The 22334-nt window shown below is 44.6% G+C and overlaps 1 protein-coding gene across 8 annotated transcripts in view; it reads left to right on the top strand.

Annotated features, from left to right (window-relative positions):
- LOC106749325 (phosphatase and actin regulator 3) overlaps positions 1-22334 on the top strand; it is a 297230-nt gene that overhangs the window by 258448 nt on the left and 16448 nt on the right. For 6 of the 8 annotated variants that reach the window (XM_014628668.1, XM_014628664.1, XM_014628666.1 and 3 more), the window contains exon 6: positions 18614-18823. The exons of the other annotated variants lie outside the window; for them this stretch is intronic. In XM_014628668.1, coding sequence (XP_014484154.1) covers positions 18614-18823 — 210 coding nt within the window. The remainder of the gene's footprint in view (positions 1-18613; positions 18824-22334) is intronic. 8 annotated transcript variants of the gene reach the window in all.

Raw genomic sequence — 22334 nt, 5'->3', positions numbered from 1 at the left:
GCCGCGTGCTGATTATTCCCCGGGTCGGGCTCTAGAAATGCTGCTGGTGGCCTCTTTGTGCGCCCCGACGACGGGTAATACGCGACGGTCGGTCGGTCGGGTCGCGAAAGGCGGCGACGCAACTCTTCTCGCGTCCTGTTCGGCCTTCGCGCCCGAGCGCGAATCCGGAGGTAGATAAATGAAAGAATGAAAGAAAGAAAAGAAGAAAAGGCTCCGCTTTGCTCCGGCAGTTTCGCGCAACCGTTGTAATCACGAGTCGGGTAGGTAGTTAACTAGCTACGCAGAATTCGCTCTCTCACGTGTGCATGAAAAAGTTTTTTACTTTATCTTGCTCTTTACCTCACCGAGTTCTTACCTCGGGAAACCCGTGTAACGTGAAAAATCCTCGGTGCGAGAACGTCGTTCTCTTCGGGGAGGACTCACGCGCGAACGCAAATTTGAACGCGCATTCGCGATGAGAAGTTACCGAGGTGCGTGCAATATCGCGCGGATCGCGGGAAATGTTCGCGAATTAAAAATATCATCGAGAGTGAAACGCAGGCTGGCGAGCGTCGGGCGCAGAAATTGAAATCGATCGAGAGAGGAGGGAGGGGGGAGATGCGAAATGAAACATGTATAGTCGTCACTTTCTTTTTCCTCTCTCATTTCGAAAATCGCGAAAACAGCCCTGACGCGATAATACCGCGATTTTACCGCGATTACCGCGGTTTGGGCATTTTTGCGAGTGACGGCAAGACACGTGTTTGATTACCGCGTTATCTTGTCGAGCTTCGCGTATCCATTCCCACGAGCCGCGTTTCTGCGCACATGACAGCAGCGAGTGTACGCTTGTAAAAGAAAAAAAAGGGGCCAGGCTTCAGCGCGCCTGTTCATTTTTCATACTTGAATCCGACCCTCGTCATGACGCGACCGAAAATAGAGTTTCTCGTCGAGGAAATATATATATACATATATGTATGTATCGGAGTGTGCAATTTTTAGCAAAAAAATACGAGCACAGAGTACAATGCGACGGGGTATATTGGGATACCGAAGCGCACAGAGAGCCGGGGCTGTTCGCGCATATTAATATTATGACAGCGAATTTCCTGAACTATCTGCAGAGGAGAAGGAAAAAAAATAAACGTAGGAAGAAATGGGAAATAATAAATGCGCCTCGCTGTCGGAAATTTCTCTTTCCTGTGCTCGCAACGATTTAATAACAGAAACGGCCACGTCCACGCGAAATTTCCATCGGCAAAGTGGAGCGAGATGCGTCCGAAGTTGCATCCACTTTGCATCGTCTCTCCGCGCCTATGTGATTAGCAATTCTATTTTTCGAGATATATACTATATATATATTCGTATTCTCCCATATAATAATATTTATATTCTATCTAAGAATTACGAGGCAAAAAAAAAAGTGCGATGGGAACTTCCAAGTGCAATTATTCATGCAGTTCGTCTGATTCAACCTCTTCAGGAAAATCGACAAATTTTCTTCCGACTTGAATAAGTCCATATCCCTGAAGAGGTTCGAGCTGAATTTACCTTGAACAACGTTCAATCCGATCGCGTAATAATCATAATTTCATTCGACACAGTTGGAAAAAGAAAAAGTAATAGTACACGGTACAAAAAGAAAGTGCTACCCTTAAAGTAATATTTATTTGATCCGAGCAAGATAATTATTTCAATACTCCTTGACAAATATTTACTAGAAATAAAAAATTATAATTGACTATTTTTCTTCACTTGATTCTAGCCATCTAGCTATTCAGGACCTTCTTTCTGCATAGCACGCGTTATTCTTGCGAAATTGTGAGTAAAAAGTTCTCTCACGGTTATTCGGATCGCAAACGCGGCTTGTCGGCCGATTATTAGTCGCGATTGCGGACTCCATCAACGCATATCCAATAACGAGCCGTACAAACGGGACAGAGCTTTTCGGCGCGGCTTTCCCGCGCATCGATCCACCTCAAATTACACGAAATTGCGACCACAGCGCGTAATCGATGTCCACCACGATTAGGTGGACTGCCGCACCGCGCGCGCGCCTGCGTAACGTGGGTGACGGCGACGTCGTTTGAACCCGCTGCTGAGCGAGCGCGCTCGGGGGGAGATAATGATTTTTCCGCCGGCGAAAAACGCCGGCGTCACGTTTCCGCATATCATTACCGTGTTCTAACGAGTGCGACGTCCCGCCGGACGTCCGAACGTATCCCGGAATCCGAAACCCACTCGCGGAAATCCTCGCCGCAATTATACTCGACGCGACTCCGCTGCGGATTAATCACGCCCGACCGACGCGTGAATCGCAAGGAATTTTTCATTCCGTCGGCGGGAGTGACAAATACCTGTCGCATCCGTGACACGATTACATTGTACTCCACGTGAGTGCGAAAATCCGCGCTGTTTCGCTCGCGATTACTTCGACGTCTTCGAGATGTCACGTAGAAAATTTGTCGGATTACATATGCGCGACGTCGTCATCTCTCCCTCTCTCTTTCGCGCACGCTCAAGAATGGCAGTTCGCTTCGGATATCGCCGCTTCTGTTGGTCGAAATCTGCGTCTCATCTCCGGCGTTACTTCGTCAACAATTTAGCAATCTCGAGCACGCACGACTTCCGGCGAACTAGAGCGCGTTTCCGTTCTCTGGCGAGTTGCGTGTTCGCATTCTCTCGAGTCTATTTCTATCGCTACGCGAACTCTGCACGGGAAACAATGACGTTGCATCGATAGGATTGGTCAATGTTACCTTATAATTGGGATAGTGAATAATTAAAGTAACACTGAGAAGTGTTTTGGCGGAGAATTGACGGACTCGTGTCTGCGACTGTTTGGACAATTACTGAGAATCAACCTTAAAACCGAGCAGCTCGATAATCGCCCAAAGTGATCAAAAGTGATTAGAGAAACTGCCAGTATTCTCTCTCTCTCTCTCTCTCTCTCTCTTTCAATGCAACTAGACTTCCGGCTGCAGCGGAATCTTGAGGATCGGGAAAGTTCAGGGGGTAGGGGGGCGTAGAAGAAGGTCGGATGGAAACGTCGAAGTGCTCTCGAAAGAGTCGAGCGCACTCGTAAACAATGCTGCTTGCCGAATAACGTCGACCTTTATTGCACGCGTTGTGCAACCCAACGACGCGGATCTGCAGTTTAGTATTATAGGGGAAGCTCGCGACGAGTAACGGCGCCCGCGCTACTCTGCCATTGCACGGAAGTCGTCTTCCGATACAGGACACGAGAGACCTTAAGGAATAGATAGAGTAAAAGAAAGGAAAGAGAAAGAGAGAGACTTAGCTTAGCTCATCGCCTTCGATTACGCGTTTAGAACAAAGCGGGCGAGCGAGCGAGCGGAGTTGGCGAGCGAAAGTTATTTTTATCGGCGAGTTAACGGAATCGACTCGGCGAAGCGGAAACTTCCAAGTTCGCGATCTCGTCTTGCGACATGACGCATCGATATCGGTTTCGGCAACCACCTGATCCTCCCTCGCAAGTTTCTGTAGCTTGGACGAGACTCTGTTTTACTTTCACGCGACACCTGCGCGCGTGTTTCTCGTCGATTCGAGAGAGAGAGAGAGAGAGAGAGATCTTCTATTTCCGCGCGCGCGTTTTCCTCGGATCGCGTCTCGTCGCGTTTCGACGTAGACAGGAAGCAAAACATTCCCGCGGAAACGGAATTGGCCCCGGCCGTTGTGTTTGCGTTCGCGACGCGGTAAATATCCTGTCTTGGCGGGCGAAGGCGCGTCATACCGCGCAGAATGCGCGCACACATGTGATCCTCTAATTGCCCATCCATGACGGAACGCGCAAGGACAAGCGATTTTAAGGTGTAAGACTCAGTGTCGTATTTTAAGTGCATCAAGAGGGCCGCTCATAAATAATATAAAAATAAATATTTATCAAGCAAATTATGCCCCTACATATTTATTTCATCACCTAAATATTAAGTACTAAATATATTGTAAATAATAATATTAAATATTAAATACTAAATATTAAATGTTAATTTAAAACGAAGTTGAGGTAGACACTACAAATACGAAAATATTATATTTTATGTTTCTTATTAATGCAATTTTTATGCATTAGTTTATCTGCATTAATAAAGATGCACCGAGAAACAGAAATTAAACACAGCGCGCTCAAGGAATACGTATAAAAAGTGTAAACTTTAGTTGCAAATATCTCGGCTCTCGAACGCTCAATCTGTTTCTAATTGCACGAGCAATTAGGTAATATTCTTCAACGTACACGTAGTGCAAGTTTCATCGAGTTCTTGTCAAACTCATGTCGCCTTACAATTTCCTTAAAACCCTCTTAATATTCTACGATTGCCCTCCTCATGAAGCAAGTGAAGACAAGTGCCGCGATAATGCTTCCTTATGAAGACCGCCTTTGTATATTTTTCAAAGACTAGATAAGATATTCTGAATTGTTTACATTTACTGTTGAGAGAAACATGTTATGAAAATATTGTGAAAATTTGTGTATAAATAATAACCGTGTAACTGTTTTATTTTTATGTATTTTTTACCTTTTTCACCTTTTATGTATTTTTTACATCCCTTTACGTTTATTATTAAGAGAAACATATTATGAATATTGTGTATAAATAATAACAATGTAACCTTTTTGTATTGCATTTTTTATATATTTTTTTATAAAACTGTTCATTTTCGCAAAAATTCCTCGGGAGAGCCACTAGAACATAAAGAAGGGATGCTCAAAGGATTAATCCGCAAATACGCCGTGTGCATCTCGCGCGTGTTTATGTACAAGTGCCCTCAGAAAACTAAAAATGAGTTGCTTTCTCGGAAGACGCCTTATGGAAAATATCCTCTTATAAATAATTCGATCCTCGGAGCGTGAAGCTGCGGCCGCTTTTAAAGACACGCGCGTCGGAGCGACGACAGTGTCGCAGACCCCGCGATCCTGTTGCCTGCCGGTTACGCAAATATCTTCAGCCGTTATTGTCATTCCAACGAGCCGTACGCTACAAAAATATCAGCCTCCGTCCGTTGACGTCATCGAAACGTCACATCGAGAAAGAGAGAGAGAAAGATTCCGCCGCGGAATGTGTGACGATCTTCTTCTCATCTCGCAACGTCACACGTTTCGCCCACAAATGTCGCGTTCTTTTTTCTATCCCTTTTTCGAGTTATGCGCTCTTCACTCCCTAAGGTTCGTATTAACGATCCTTACTTCAAACTCGTCTCAAACGAGGTACCCGGATTTGACTTTAGACAGTTGGATGTGGGTTTTTTCAGTGGAATCGCGATTGCAATTACAACGTCGTACGGAGAAAAGTAATTCGAAGAGACTGCGAATTTCACGCTGTCGTAGCAAACAAATGAATATAAAGGATGCTCTTTAAATACTGTCCAATATTGGATGATTTGATTTTTTACTTGTTTCCTACTGTTTTATAGTGAAACGAATATACGTTTATATGAATTTTTCTCCACGAAATGACCTTAAAAATCAATTCCTAAAATATCGAACAATACTTAAGAAACACATATATTCATTTATATTACGGCAGCATGGAATTTGTTATTCCTCTGAATTAATATTTTTTTTCCGTGCACGGAAAAAAGAATTAGCTGTTTATATAACTAAAATTTAGTTAGCAAACCTAGATTTTAGCCGTTCGGAGGTAAAAATACAGGAATAAAATATTCGCTAAATTAACTTCATTTCCGTTGTATCATATGGGCAGCTAAGTTTCAGCTGTGGAAGCTAATTCTTTTCCTCCGTGTACACACCGCGCAATTCCACCGAGAGACTCAGATCTAACTTTGAATTCCGCTCCGAGTATCTCGGACGAGACGAGCTTCCAGCAAGGACTATTAATACAGGTCAGACACGGCTCCATCGAGAAAAACGTATTATCGGCCGGCGTTTTCCGCGGGTCTCCCGACGACGACGACGTCGTCGTCGGAATGAATGCGCGGCGCGTCCGTCACGTCCGCGTGAGAACGTGAGCGACGAAATTTCCAGGGCAAAAACGCGAGAGACGCGGAACGTCGAGTCGCGAGAGCTAACGAAGCGCTATCGGAGCGGGATCTTCTTTCCGGCGGAGAAAGGCTATCGGAGAAGCCGCGCACCCTCCCGGTATTACGCAAGAGTGAAGGCAATTAACGCGGAGTTCTCGTCTATCGCGGCCCGGCGCCGTGAGCCTTGGCGAGCGAGCGAGCACCGCGTGATTCTGGCACGAACGGGAAATGAAAGCGTACCTTCCTTTTGTTCCTCGGCCGTGCGCGCTCGGCTCGCGAGAAACGGATCCCTCTTCATTATGCGGCCCGCGCACGGTCCACGGTGTAATTTATTTCTCTCGTTTGTTAACCGAACGGCCCCCCACCGCCTAGCCGCGCCTCTCGGCTGCGAAGAAGACGCCGCAGCAGCCGCTGGGAGAGAGAAAGCTCTTCAGAGACGACCGCGAGACAAAGTTTGCGCGTCTCTCATGCGCGACATTGCAATTGCGACGACGAGCGCGCAATTGCGACTTCGTCTCGCTGCGATACAGCGGCTTTCAAAAAGCACGCTCATGGCTGCCCTGCAATCCGGCTATTCCCGCCCACCTGCGTGCCGTATAATCCTTTGAAATATCGTAATTGCGTTTCGCGAGGCAACGCGCGCGCGACTCCATGTGTCGCTTGCCGGGGTTGCCGCGACGACGTTGGGAAAAACGCGCCCGGTGAGAGAAGCACGCACTTATTTCTTTTCTTCTCTCCACCTGTTTCCGGGGAAAATTTGCACGAAGGGAGAAATGTGTCGTGACTCCGTCGGGGGATTGGTTACGTTTTTATTAATATGCGCAGCCCGAGAATACCACGCGGCGGCGTGTATACCGTCTTCTCGCAAGATTACCGCGCGGTGTGCGAACAGAGAGTCTCTCTCCTCTTCGCCTTTTCTTCTCTCCTACGAGGAGAGAAAAGGTTGCTTCAATTAACGCAACGATGAACGAGCTCGGACGTGTTTTTGTTGAAGGAAACAGAACCCACCCTTCTGGCTTTTCCAGACCAAATTCGGTTCTTAAAAGCCAGAAATTCCGTTCCTTTTGCGCAAAATGCGTTTGGTTTTTTGTCCATTGCCGTGTTAACTTAACAAATTTTTTCTCTCCGTGTGTTTACCGCGTAAATGCGACTTTCAAATACGCCATGTGTATTTGAAATATCAACTCGATATTTTTTTCAGACATCTGACGCGGGAATTTCGCATTTTCCTTTTAAGGTAATTGTATCTCAGAATGCCGGACTTTCAGTGGCAATATTAAAGAGCTTCTATTTAAGTTTATTATTTACTAAAAAAATATACTTTCCTATAGCGTTATTTAATTATATCTAAGTAACAAATGTTAATTTTGAAATTAAGATAAATATACACATAATATTACAAACACGCAGATATTTCTTGATTTTCTTATTAATGGTTTATTTATATGAGTATTACCATACATTTTGTAAATTTCTATATATTTAAAATAAAATATTTAAAATAAAATGATGAGTAATTCTGAAGTTTTCTTGTAACGTCTCTATATTAGTCCTTAATATCATAGTAATTTTTCATTAAAATTATAAATGCGGCTTCGAGAAATTAAAAATAGAAATTAAAAATAGGATCCTGAAGAAATATGTGTAAAAACATGTCATCTTTAGTTGCAAATATTTCAGTTTCCAAATGGTCAATTATTTTCTAATTACGCCAATAATTAGCTCATATTTAAATCTACATGCAAGTTTCAAGGAATTCTTGAAAAAACTTGTTTTATGTTACCTCAATATTCGAGCTTTCTATAAGAATTTAACAAAAAAAACGACGAATCTTTCGCATTGATCTGATAATACGTGAAATCGTCAATAGTCTGTATAATCCAATAAGTGTCAAGAGATCAAAATCAGTGAACCTACCTCGTCCTAGACTCCGGCCGAAACGAGATACACGAGCGAGCTAAAATTAAAAGTACGCGAGAAAGCGCGGAGAATCCGCGAGAACCGAGGAATCCTTGGCTACGACAAAACTCCGTTATTTATCTTAATCATGACTATGTGTGTCACGGTCGGAGCTGACCCTAAACGTTGGCGCACGCGTGGCATTCACGCTCTACAAACGATACCATTCGGCGGCCGGCTGGCAGGCCGAATTGATGTAAACGCGTGCATTTCAATGTTAACGTTGGAACAATCGCGAACGACCCGTGCGTTCCTCGCGTGTTGTGTTAAACCGCTCGCCTCTCCTCTCTACCATAATTTCTAAGTACAATTCCTGACACGTAATATTCTTCTTCTTAAAGGGGAAAAAGAGAAATTTCGCATGAAAAATTTACAAATAAATTAAGAAACTTGGAGTAAAAAATAAAAGTGGATTTCTTTATCATCATGTTGACACTTTGATGGTTCCATTCGTTGTGGAAAAATGTTCGGCTCGTGGAAATATTGCTCGCATATACTGAGTCTCCAAAGAAGCGAACATTCTCCTTGTAAATATACCTTCCTGCTATATTTCAATTATGGGCTATTATTAACGGAAAATATTATTTTATAAGCCGATAGCCGCTGGTGAAATGAAGTCACGTATACAACGTGATCACATTGATTCACGCGTGTAAATGAAGTCACGTGGCAGTGGCCGTCAATATGTCAACGCGTTCGTCACGCATGTGTGGCGCACCGATTCCGATGAGACCGACGTGACACGTTTACGACAGCGATTTCAATTTCTCATTCGATGTCCATGTAAACGTAAATCTCGTTTGTTTCGAACTATTACATAAAAAATATAGGAGTCGCCTGCGACGGACAGTTTTCCGGATGAATGATGATCGCGCGAACGTGTCAATTCAGAACTACGAAACAGCTGACTCGTATTTCACATGCGATGAGAAAGGAAACACGACGAATGCAATTTTGTGACATTCGTTGTCAAATATAACGACCAACTGTGACAAATAAACATAAACAGGTGACACTTCACTGTTACTAGAACCGCGGCTGGATCACTTTCTCACTCTCTTACAGATTCTTTTTCTCTCATTTCTTTGATTTTTCATACGAGTCTTTTTTACCATAAAACAAACAATATTACAAAAATTCAAAAAGGTCCAGGATAATTGCAAAAAAAGTATCTGTAAAGTATCAAGAAAGATCCAAATTGTCGCGGTTTTAGCGTTAAATGAAGAATTAAAAATATTTCGGAAATTCCCAGGCACCTGTGCGCGCCAGTCCGGAAGCCGAGTCGCGCGGTGACGCGAAAATTACGTCAGTTTCGCACGCAGCGTGCGTGCCGCTCCGCTTTTTTCACGCTCCCGTGACCGTGACGGGGTCTTTCTCTCTCTCTCCCTCTCCCTCACCGTGTCCGCTGTAACCGAAATTCCTCAAACGTAACACCACGTAACGGAAATGTTGCCAAGGGCGCATCGCTCTATTCATAGTCGGCCGTTTCGGAGCGCCATCGTCGGTGTTGCTACTCTGCTGCAGCAGAAGCAACTCCAGATGCATCAGCACCTCCAGCCTCCACGAATGAGGCGACGGCGATGCGTACACTTGGCACGGTCTCGCGAACGGCCGAACTTCGAACCGCATGGCGTCTTCGTATACGTGCACTTGGCACAGAAGCCGAGAGCGGAACTTCGGCCGTCATTAGCCGCGAGCGAGGTGACGACGAGCGACTGAAGTTCCCTCGTGGTCTTCGGAAATTAACGCGTTTGCGCGTGACACCTCATTCGGGAAAAGAATCAGCCGCAGAGCGAGAAAACTTTGCCGTGTGGCGGCTAAAATGTGTCTTTGAAACAGTGAGAGCTGACTTTCCCCGTTCCTACCGAAGCTAAATTAGCATTAATCGTTTGAATCCAGGTGCCACGACGAAAAATGTCAGCTCGATCGCGGAATAATGTTGTATTCGCACATTTCCAACTAGAAATTTATCGCTCGACTTTTTGAAAGACTCTCAGCAATGACAACGCCAAGTTCGAGCCAGCTAATAAGATTTTGCTATTACTGAGTCACTTCGAGGAACCGCGAGATTCGTGAGCCAGGATTTTCAAAGCCGCGCGAGAATTCTGAAAATTCGCCAGAGGACGCCGGCCGGCCGGAATTCCGCGAGCCGGAAACGAAACGCGAGACGGCGATCCCGCGAAATTGCGTGGCGACGTATCAAAATCGCGGGCAAAGTAACGGGTGGAAGGTCATCGGCGCCGCGCGGCATCCATCTTCGGCGAAGTCATTGATCTATTTTCGACCGTGGTCTCTTCCTCGCGCGGAGTCTCTAGCTTCTCGGAGCAGTCTCAAGCGGACGTTGCGACGCGGCAGACGATAATCACTCGCGCTCGAGTTCGAATTTCGCGACCAGCATCAGTCACCGATGAGCCGTGTCGTCGACGTTCGTCTCAACTCGCGCGGCAACGACGGGGCGCAGGACTAATTGCGAAATTTGTCGCGGCGATTAATCGTCGCAGCCCCGACGGCGGCCACCTCGAAATTGCGCGAGCCTAAAGCCTACGGCGAGAACATTAATCACCGATGGGCCGTATCGTTCATCTTAACTGGCGGAGTAAGTAGGAAGACGGGGAGAGGACGGGAGAGACGCTCGCGTCGACTAATTGTACGAAATTTGTTGCGCCGCTTAATCACCGCGTCGCGCGTCTAAATCGCGAGTCGCGACGCGTTGACACGTCCGGACTGAAAGAGAATTCTCGGTGGCCACACGCATTAGGGATCCGCGAGAAAGAGAGATTGCGATTGGCTGGAATTAGATCGGAATTAGGCGACGGCCCGTTTAACCCTCGACGCTGCGCTTCAAGCTCGACGAGTGACGAGACGGCCGTTCTCGCACACCACCGGTGTCGAATTTCCGACGGCTTCCCGTGGCCTTTGTGTTTCGCGAAAAATGCCGTTTTTGTAATTGACTCGTTGCGTGGGAACGATGCCTCCCGGACGTTGGCGCTCTCGCAAGCCGAGAATGCGCACGGTGTCGACCAGAAACTCGACTCGATCTCATTATTTTCTAATGATATTCTTTTTGTAGAATTGTTTCTTTTCTTTGCACACACACAAAATTTCGCGTTAAATTTCACGCATTTCACATGTCCCAAACGGTCCACACCAATTTTTGTATTAATTTAACACAAGATGAATATGTTGAAAAGTAACAAATATTTGATTTGTTTATTTGTCTGTTTTTCATTGTAAATCTTGAGAGCCGTTATACATATTATCATATGTTATTTTAATATACACTTACACGTGTTGAATATCGGCTCAATACAAAATACAATATGTTAAATTACCGCATGTTCAACATTTAGCACAAACACTTTAACAAGGACCGATTTTAATATGAGTACAAAATGTTTTTCACTGCATACGCTAACAGATTGGGATTTATGTGTTTCACGCGAAAAATAATATTTTCTCGCAAATAATTGAATGAATGAATGAACGAATGAATAACGAAAGAGGCTTAAAAAAATTCCACGAGTTCATATAAAGTAGGTGTAAATCGAGTCGCGATGTATCCTATCGTTTTTCCCGAGAGTGCGATTTATTTAAATAAACTCATACGTCCCACGAGTTCGCAAAATAAACGCCAACGCGGGAAAGGTGAAAATGTCGTGACTTGATAAAAATAAGCAGAGTTTATATAATTTATCAATTTGAAAACTCCACCATCCTTTAATTTTGCTTTTACGCTCGCCCGTATGGGAGATTGCATTTTGCGGCGGTCACGCACCGAGGACCGTTTCCGGGGGCGAAATACAAACTAATCGAGATCGTGCAGCAACGGACTCGAATTACGCGGCCGAACTATTCGCTGTGTGCTATACGTTGTTGACATTATTAGTAACGTGTCGAAAGAACCGACGCCCGCACGTCGCGCTTTCGGGATTCCATTGGCGATTCGCCAGAATGACGTCCGCGAAAGCGCACGCTTCCTGGACCTGCGAGAGATCCGTCAAACAACGAGAGCGAATCGATCATGATCTTGCACGATAAAATAAAAGAGAGAGAGAGAGAGAGAGAGAGTGAGGGGGGGAGGGGGGGAGCGTGGGTGTGGAGCGCACGTGTCCTTTCGGAACCCCGAGTCTGGCAATCTCTCTCTCTCCCTCTCATCTATTCTTCCGCAACTGCCCTTGCTCCCGTTTATACAATATTCATGACACCCGCGCCTTAATATTTATCGGCAACCGCGGAAACCCCCTTCCCCTCGCCGGCATATAGTTATTTACGTCGTGCCTTTGTGGTGCAAAAGAGCGAGTATAAACATAGGAGAAGGGCGGACGGACGCGAACTGTATTCCCACTCGCCGTTTTATACGCGATTCGTACGTAGGAATATCGATTGTCGCACTTTAATTTTGTCTGACGCGAACACTGTATGAAGATAGCGGGTAGTATTTATATGCACCGCGCTTCCCGAGTCGAAATTCGGATTCCACGTCAACCCTGCAAGCTCCGTCGAACTTGAAGAACTAATGGAGAATTTCAGAATATATAACTACTGATTTAATTACCGCCTTACCTTGATGTAAATGACTAATGTCGTTTTTTATATAATTAGCTGGGCGCATTTATATGCACCGCGCTTCCCGAGTCGAAATTTGGATTTCACGTCAACCCTGCAAGCTCCGTCGAACTTGCGGAACTAATGGAGAATCTCGGAATATATAACTACTAATTTAATTACGCCTTACCTTGATATAAATGACTTGATATAAATGACTAATACCGTTTTTTTACATAACTAGCTATTGTCCTGCCTTGATATTACAAACGGTTATTTAATACCGCTTTACATTGAGTCATAACAAGACTCATTTTGAGATTATTCAACATTCGCTTATCTCAATATTCTACTTGAATATAATATTTATATCTTTAATTTCAAACGATGTTTTAATCATGTAGTCTATTTAACTATAGATAATATGAAATAAACAAACAATGTGAGGCAAGAAAAGTATATAATAAAAGAGTGAGATGAAGTAAATAATATAATGTGAAGTGAACGAATATCAAATGACTAATATAGGTAAATAATGGGACTGAAGGATAAAGAAGATAGGCACGTCTTAGTATCTTATAATCTTTCCGTTATTATTTTTTTTTTTCATCGACGTTGGAAGCTTCCGTGGAATTCAAAATAGCTGGAAAGAAAGGAGTTGGGAGAGCAATAATTCAATAGGGTCCAATAACGCTGTGCTCGCATTGATATTCAAATTCGGAGACTCGGGGCAACAACAGGACTAAACAAGGATGAAAAGAAGGCGCTGGCAGGAGATTCAAGATGCCTCGGCGAGTCGAGGAGCATTATTAGACGCGCAAATCAGCACTTGAAAGTTTTACATCCTAAGGCCGGTGTTCGCACAGTCGTCAATTATTCGCAATCTTTCAGGGCATAGTTAATTGCAAATCGTATTCGCGGGCCTCGTCATTCGATCGACTCAATATTTATCGTTGCAAGAAATAAGCGCAGGCATCGCGGGTCGACGAATAATTCGAGATTTATGAAGCTATGAGTATACTCTTGCCAAATGACGACGCATTATGAATGCCGGCCTACATTTCGACTCGGGTATATAATAAATAATTCACACACCTCGCAATACATGATGTATTACTGGCCTCGTCTCGGCATCCGCGTCCTGACCTAACATCCCTGCGCCCGGCTGCTCCGTTGTGGCGCTTCGGACACATTCTTCTTATAACACTGACATTGGCACTGTTGCTCACGCAGATACGACTCAATCGAGGCGACACACTTGTTAAGTGACACGACACCGACGAACGAGCCCGATTACATATTTCAGGAGCTTATTAAATATTTCAGCCGCCCGACAGGAACGAAAACGCGACGACACACGTACTCGTCAAGATATGCTTTTATCACTCGCCGGCTCGAGACACAGTGGGAAAAACATTCGGGAAAACTCGCGACACATCGGATAAGTCCAACCGCTCAGAGGTTCTCGCGGTGTTTTGATTTTTTATGATCCGCTGGTGAAAAATGAAGTGGCTCCTCGCTTTTTGCCGATATTGTTTTTAATGCCGTACACGGTAAAGGACATTTTGTATTTATATTAAAATCGGTCCTCGTTAAAACATTCGTGTGAAATTTTTAATACCCGTGCGTCAATTTAACATATTGTGTTTATGTTATCTCGATATTTTGTGTTGAATCGATATTCAATATATGTGAGTGTCAAAGTAACATATTTTATATTTCAATGTCGATTAATATATTATGGATATTAATTTTACGTTAATTTTTAATATAATATTTATGCTACTTTTCAACATATTTACTTCGTGTTAAAGTGACACAAAAATTTGAATGGACCGTTTGAGACGTATGAAATGTGTTGAATTTAACATAACATTTTTTACTGTGCACGTTGCTCACTTTTCCGCGTTCGAGTAATTACGATGCGAGACGAAGCAGTAATTACGAGCGTGCCGAAGCAAAGTTAACACGTCCTTCCCTCCTCCTGGGCATTAAAAATATTTCCACGACTCTTAGAAAGTTTTATTGGACTGCCTTGCCTTGGCATCTTTGTGATTAATACGTTAATTGACATTTTCTCCGGTCGAATCGTGTCTGCGCGAGATTAACTCCACGAGTAAGCAGTGCTAATTATGTCGATCAAATATCAGGAATAATTGACGATTGTGAGTACTTGCCTTAGGATCAATTTCATGAGTGCTTATTTACGTGTCCAATAATGCTCCTTGAGCCGTGAGGCATTTCATCTTGAATCTCTCTGCCGTTTTTTTTTATTTTTCATTTCGGCTTCGTTATTACACCGAATCTGAATTTAAATCTCTATTGACGCATAGCTCTATTGGACATTATTATTGGAAAATATTATACTAAATAATTTTGAAACAATTCTGAATAATATACTAAATCATTCTGAAATGTATCTTCCTCTTTAAGACTCAACATGGAGAAAACAACAGTAATAATTGCTGTCAGTAATTAAAGCAATTATTGTATGGTTACTGAAGTAATCATATGTGGCAACAAGGTAGGACAGTCGCCAATATAATTATATATCTTAACATTTTGGTGTTTTCAATTTATGTACATATCTTGATGTTTAATTTTAAGCGACGCTTTTCGACCGAGTCCTCGACCGCGCATTTTCACCGGGCCAATCTTGATTGTCACTTACAGCGTTATCACGTGATCGTGTTTTAATTTCGCCCGATGCACGGACGCGTGATTCTCCACCGGGCTGTCGATACGCATTTGGCCACGAATGTGAATTTGAATATATGTTGAATTTTAAGTGTCATTGTACACCGAACGCCTGCACGGTTGGATGAATGACTGCTTGTCGTCGCGACGAATTCCTGACGGATCGACACTGCCTTTCCGTCCCATGCTTTCGAACTCGTCTCGTTCGCGCACGACGTATTCCGCGGCACATTTGGCACGTGACGTTTCATTCCCGACATCAAACAGCATCTCGTCACGGCCCTCCTCGCGCCGTGTCCGATCCGACCGCACTTGATTGCGATCGGCTTCGATCTAACGCGGTTTGTTAGCCAATCATATCTCATCGTTCAGCTGCGCGCATTGCCGAATTATTGCCTTTCGTCTACCGCGACAATCGATCGCGCTCTCATCTTCCGCCGAGTTTCATTTGAACGTGTCGCCTCTCCATCCGTGAAGACCCGACACGGAGAAAGATTTGTTGCCGGCACAGCAAATTGTTCGTTATTATAATGATAGCAAAAAGATTTGTTAGGAGTATTAATTTGTAATTATGCCAACTAAATTTTATCGTTGTCGCAGAACGTTTCGCTACAACAGCGACAATTTTTCCGTGTAACAAAGTCTTTTGCTGTCACTGCAATTAACAAGCAATTTGCTGCTCCGTCAAAATTGTTTTCTCCGTGCGAGCCGCCGCGTTACGCTACACATTGAGAAGGAAGTGCTTGAAAATTTATTTGTGAGATGTGAGGTTTATTTCTGTGGAATTTCTGTGAAACAAACCTTACGTCTGTGAAAGCTCATCTCTGTGAAACAAATCTTATATCCTTTGCAAATAAATTTTTAAGTATTTTTCTCTCAGTGTATACGCGAAAATTGTATAATTTATCGTTTTCACGTTTTATTAAAGAACGAAAACGGGAGAGAATGAAAGAGAGAAAGAGAAAGAGGAGGGGACGGACAGAGAATCGCACCATCCATATAAAATAACGGCGGTATCCTGGCAGTTTATTAAATTTTTAATTACACACACTTCCGCGAGTTATCTCTAGTTCTCGATAATAAATTTCTCCGGTGGCGGAAAATTAACAAGAGAACAAGCTAGCCCGCTGTTGTTGCAGCTGCTCCGTCTTCTCGTTGACACATCTCTCGGCGCACTTGGCCCGTGCGCTCTCGCGATTTTTCATGATTATTTAAAATTAATCGCCGCATTAATTAAGCGAGAGAGCCCATACACGTCGAGGTGAACAATTTTCCAGTTTCCCGACGATTAATCAACCGAGCGTCGCCGGAACGACACCGCGCGTTGCCACTCTGTGTTTTATTATAAACGATATTCTTTTTGATTGCCTCGATGAAAGATACAGCGGCGGGGATTTGGAGTCACACGACGAACGTATTTATTGTATATTATTAATGTCGAAACATTCGAACATTAATCGATCCACACACGATGAAACGAACCTTCCACCCTCTCTATTACTCTCTCTCTCTCTCTCTCTCTCTCTCTCTCTCTCTCTCTCATGTAACGTTTGGCTGATGCAGCGGCAGCTTTGGAAAATCCAGCGGCGAATGATTTATCGATACGCGGCGGCAGCGGCGGTACAAAGCGAATTTTTGAGCACCTCGCGCTACCTTTAATCGCCGTCGAATCGGAAATGTGTCAAATTCGGAAAATCCGCAACGCGGAATAACGCAAAACCGACAGCCCGGCAGTGTCGATAACGTACAACGCGCGCGCCGAAACCTTTTTGCTCCTTATTCGTTCGCTCGTTCGTTCATTCGCGTGATATCCGGACCGGCCTGGAAAATCGGCGTGTCCTTTTTCGCGGTGGACGTCAACGGTGGATAGCATAGCGGGCGTATGTCGAACCGTCGCAACGGTAGACAGCTTTTCGGCGACCACTCGGTCACCAGCTGAAGACATAAACGTAATTTGAAAACTCGCGCGAGTCGAGCGCGAGAGCCATCGGCGGATTTCTTCTCCCTCCTTTTTTCTCCCTTTTTCGCCGCGATCCGATTCTCCTCTCGTACACAAAGAGTCAAATAAATGCCGGGCTGTTTCTCTAGATTGCAAGTATACAGCTTTCGACTTTACGCTTGTATGTGCGCGGATGAAAAGAATTAGCTGTCCATGTAACACTGAAATTTAGTTACTAGACCTAAGTTTTAGCTGGATGAAGGGAAAAGAATTAATTAAATTAACTGAATTTCAGTTATGTGTATCATACGAACAACTAATTTTTACCTCTGGAAGCTATTTCTTTCTTTTTCTGTACGAATAAGGTTGAAAATCGCATAAATAATCGTAATTATAATGGCCAAGTCAATGTGACACCGAATATATGACTTTCAACCTTATGTACATAAGCATAAGGTCGAAAACCGTATATTCTCGATCTATGGAACGGTCAGGCATTTGTGACTCTTTGTGCACGGACGCTCTTTGACGACTGAACCGTGTGCCATTTATTAGCGTTAATATTTTAAAGCCGCTTCGACGAATTATCCAACCAATTACCGTAATTATTCCGACTAATTGCACAACTAATTACGCAATACACAAGAATAACGCGAGGTAAACGCATGTGAATATAATATAAGATAAATATAATATAAAGTATAATTATGATACATAAATATATAATGCGCCGACTTCTTTCTTTCTCTCTCTCTCTCTCGCGCGCGAGAGAGAAAGAGAATATAGTAGCGTTTCGTTAAAGCTTTGCCGCTGTTAAACTCTTAATTAGTTCGCAACCGTAAGAGACGACGGAATTATTCAAACTCTTGTTTACTTTTAATAAAGTTAAGCAAACATTAATTAAATGTACAGATGAGCACGTGCGTATTTAATCATTCACGGTTACCACATGCGGCACGAGCGTTACTCTCGACCTTTGCGGCAGGCTCTCTCGTACTTATATATCTGTGTACAGCATCTCCTTCGATCAACTGACTCACAGAATTAAGTCCGCCCGGGAGCCAACGAAAAAGAGAGAGAGAGAGAGAGAGGTTTGCTACGTCATCGTGGCGAATATATACCGATCGGAAAATACGCAGAGGCGAACCTCTCTCCGCGGTATACCACCGAAAAGTAATCTTACTAAAAAGTGATCCGTCATTCATTTATTCACGAGTGAGAAAGCAAAAGAGAAAAATAGAGGGACAGAGAGAGACAGAATGAAGGAGAAAAAAGGAAAGACGAAAAAAGAACGTTCCGCCGACCCGACGATACTTTTCTCTGAGCGAACACGTCACCCCGCGAGATTCGCGAGTAAGAAAGGCACGAGATTAGGAGAGAAAAGGAAAGAAAGAGAGAGAGAGAGAGAAATCGAGAGGAAAGGAAATCGGCCGGTAGAACGTGCGCATAGCCCGACGCCACTCTGACGGTGCCGATATTTTTTTTCTGTTGCAGAGCCGAAGAAGGATAAGACCGAACAGAGCGCGAATGGCGCGATATCGCCAAGCGGCGGCGGCGGCGGCGAGCCGCAGGCCGCCAATCTGGGCACGACCGGCTCGGCGCCGGTCTCGGGCTCGGTCCCGGATGCCGGGGACCAGCAAAAGCCGAACAGGCCGAATACCCTCGAGGCCAGGGTGGTAGCCAGGAGGCTGATCTTGTTCGACAGTGAGTACGCTTCCTCGCGCTCTCGCTAACCGCTAAAGTCGCCTGGCCGCCGCATCGTGTATTGCTCGCGCTACACTGCGACGATTCTCATCATTGCTCGCGTATCGATCGCGCTCGCTCAGAGAAAAGTCCGGCGCATATATCGACAGGTAGAATATATCGACAGGAGCGTGCGGCCCGTGCTCGTTTCCGCTCGGACGACTTCGTGAAGAAAAACCCGGCTGAACGGGAGTGATTGGGAGGAAGCGTCGGAAGGAGAGACGGCGAAAATCATTTCGCCGATCGAATTCGCCCGACGTGGCCTCTTGGGCAAGCTAATTATGTGTGAAGGGATGCTGTGTGTTGCTGTTTTCCCCCTTTGACGGGAAATTTGGACGGTGCCGACTGATGCCCGTCTCTACCGTTTCATGGTTTAAATCTAGTCGATGATTAACTCAACGGAATTGGCCAATCGCACTGGCCAATTAGCTGATGAGTGCTTGGTTGGTCAATTCCGTTGTGTTAATCGTCGATTAGATTTAAACCACGATGGCAGAAACGGGTATGAGTCGCACGAATGCTGGAAAATTAATTTAAATGTTATAACCAGTACGGAAAAACAAATTAGCTCCCATGGTTAAAAACTAGGTCTGGTAACTAAATTTCAATTGTATTACATGGATAGCTAATTTTTGCTGCGTAAGCTAATTCTCTTCTTCTGTGCAGGTTATGACAATTATAATTACAGAGTGCAGCATTTTTTTCTTTCAGTGTAAACAATCCAATCAGGAAGAAACTGGACTTTCCCCTCTGAGAAGGCGGAATAGTGTTTGATGGGTTATTTACATATAAAGTTTTACGTATACAAGTGAATTTCTTGAAACTTTCCGAACTGTTGACGTGACGGGAGAAAAACTGCATTTGAAACATTGCATGTTCTGCGAGTTCGAAAAAGCCAGTAAGGAGGTGCAAGTAGCGAGAAACTTATGCGAAGTGCTCGAAGAAGTTGTAGTAACAGCTGGAACATGTCGAAGGTGGTGGATCAAATTTTGGAACTTGCACAACTTATGATGCTTCAAGTACAGTTTCTCTTCTGTGATGTTGACGGTTCGAGAGGCTTAAAGAAATATTCAGATAAAAATTGTATACAAGTAACTATATATAAATCATATGTTCACTTGCCTACTCCGCACAATGTCCAGTTTCTTTCTAATCACGTTACTTACCGACAAAAATTCGCGAAAACTTTCGGGCGAGGGTCTGCGCCTGCGACTCGAGGGTCATCGCCTGCGACTCGAGGATCATCGGTTCTTAAGCGATAACAACGTCTTTTATCCGGCGATTTTTTACTCGGCCGCAGAGCCACGAGTTCCCGCTGCGAATCCGAGTGCCCCACGAATACGATTATGCAATCATTGAGGGTACACAAGCGCTGAAAGTTTTGTTATTGGATTTAGTTATTCACCTTTGACGACGGCCGCTCCTCTATTTATCTCCGGTGACATTTACATCTTTTAATAACGTTTATTAGAATCTGAGATTCTCTTTCTCTCTCCTCCCTCCCTCCCTCCCATCCTCTCTAATAAAGTGAACGAACTCGGGCACGGACGCACAAAGCCCTCGCGCCTGCATGTACACGTCATATTTACAGCTCTCGATGTAAAATTGTCGTTAAATTACAAATGATCCATTAGTCAACATCAAATATTCGATGTGATCCGTAATATGCATTATGCGAGCACGTCACAACATAATTTCAGGCCAGGAGGGATCGATTCCACCGCGTTTCGACTGACACGTTCGGCCAATAAAGGTTCTCCGTTTAATCTTCATCTTTCACGCGCGTCATCGGCTGGTCTTAACTGATTAGGAGCGAAAAATGCGAAAGCTCCATCACATCATGCTGCACGCCAACGCGTGCTCCACTGCGATACACTGTCCGATAAAAGCCGGCGATATCGCGTGTCGTCCGGTCGGTGTTTACTCGCGCAAGCTGTGGAGATTAACCCTCCAATAATAAGAGGGGGCCAGATTGACCCCCACGGTTTCGTTTATTTTACAACGTTGTTTACAGCTGTTCCTCTTCTTAACCTTTCGATTGCCAAGCAGGTCGAGCCGTTCGCCCTATGATTTTTTTTTTAATAATTCTGCCAGACAGTTTTGATCATTTCCATAGATTTTCCTAATTGATTTTTATAAATGAAAATAAATGATATTATATTTATGCATTGATACGTTTATTTACTATGTTTTAATATAATTTTTAACGTCATGAATATGCTATTACATTTACGTTTGAGAAGTCAGCCGGTCGTCGAAAAGAATGAAGAATGTTTCGTGTTATTACTTGCTTCTTTTATCCATTTTGTGTATCGATTACACGAAAAATGAACAAAACAGAGCACGGGGGGGATCGGATGCGACCCCACTTTCTTGAATACGTTGAAAATCCACCTTGCCAAAGAGTTAATCGAACACCGATACTTGACGCGAACAAAGTGCAAACTCTCGCAGCGCGATAAAATGAACTTACGTGCGCCGAAAATTCTCACGACCACCGTCACACCGTGTGATAAATTTCGACCGACCGACAGGTGGGGGAGGGGAGAGGAGGAATCAAATATGTTCAAATATGTGATCAAGCGACGGGGACAGCAGCAGGTTATGCGTGGTAGCCGAAGTATCTCGTCGAAACCGCGCCCGGAACTTCGTCCTTTTGTGTCAGAATTTAGGTGCGCGACGTTATCAAATGGCCAGCGAGGAACGAGCGAACGAGCGAGCGAGCGCGCATCCACAGAGTTATTTAACATTCCGGCCGAAACCGATATCCGAGCACGGCTCGTTATTCGCGAAAAACACGTCCCCTGGCTGTTCGCGGGAAAATGAAATTTTGCGAAAAGGGGAAGAGAGAGAGAGAGAGAGAGAGAAAAGTCCAAAATAAAAGAAGCGAAGAAGAAAAACGAGCGGGGTGGAGTGCACGTGAAGAGCGCGGCACGCGGAATTAAAAATTCCGCTCGGCATTCTCGCGCGAGCACGCGCGCGTGGCCGGTGGGATTTAATAATAAACAAATTCGGGGAAGCCTTCTCTCGCATGCGCGCGAATCATCGCCGCGAACGACGTTTCGTAAATCTCGCCAACTGCAGCTGCAGCCGGACGAGCGAGCGAGCGAACGTTCGAGCGGCGTTCGGTCGCCCTCGCTTGCCAAGATATTGTTGCTCGAGCAACGCGATGAATCACGTTTCCCGAAACGACTGACTTCATCGAACGAGAGTTCTTTCGGTCGTGTTCTTACCTCTCGGCGCAGATTCCGCGAGTCGCTCCGCTACGTAACGGATGAGTCGCGTTTCCCGTGCTGTTGTTCCGCCGTGTTCCGCCGCGAAGGGCGGAGGGAAAATAATAATCATCTTTCCGCGGGCGTCTCTCCTCCTTCCCTCCGTCTCTCTCTTTCTCCCGATCTTCTCGTTAATATCGTGAAATTGATCTTATAATAAAGATGACTCAATATTGTGTAATCCAACTTCTTCCAAGTTG

This window comes from Dinoponera quadriceps, unplaced genomic scaffold (genome assembly GCF_001313825.1).
Source record: "Dinoponera quadriceps isolate SergipeBrazil2010 unplaced genomic scaffold, ASM131382v1 scaffold3579, whole genome shotgun sequence".
NCBI lineage: Eukaryota > Metazoa > Arthropoda > Insecta > Hymenoptera > Formicidae > Dinoponera > Dinoponera quadriceps.
This window is presented reverse-complemented; position numbering and strand designations above follow the sequence as displayed.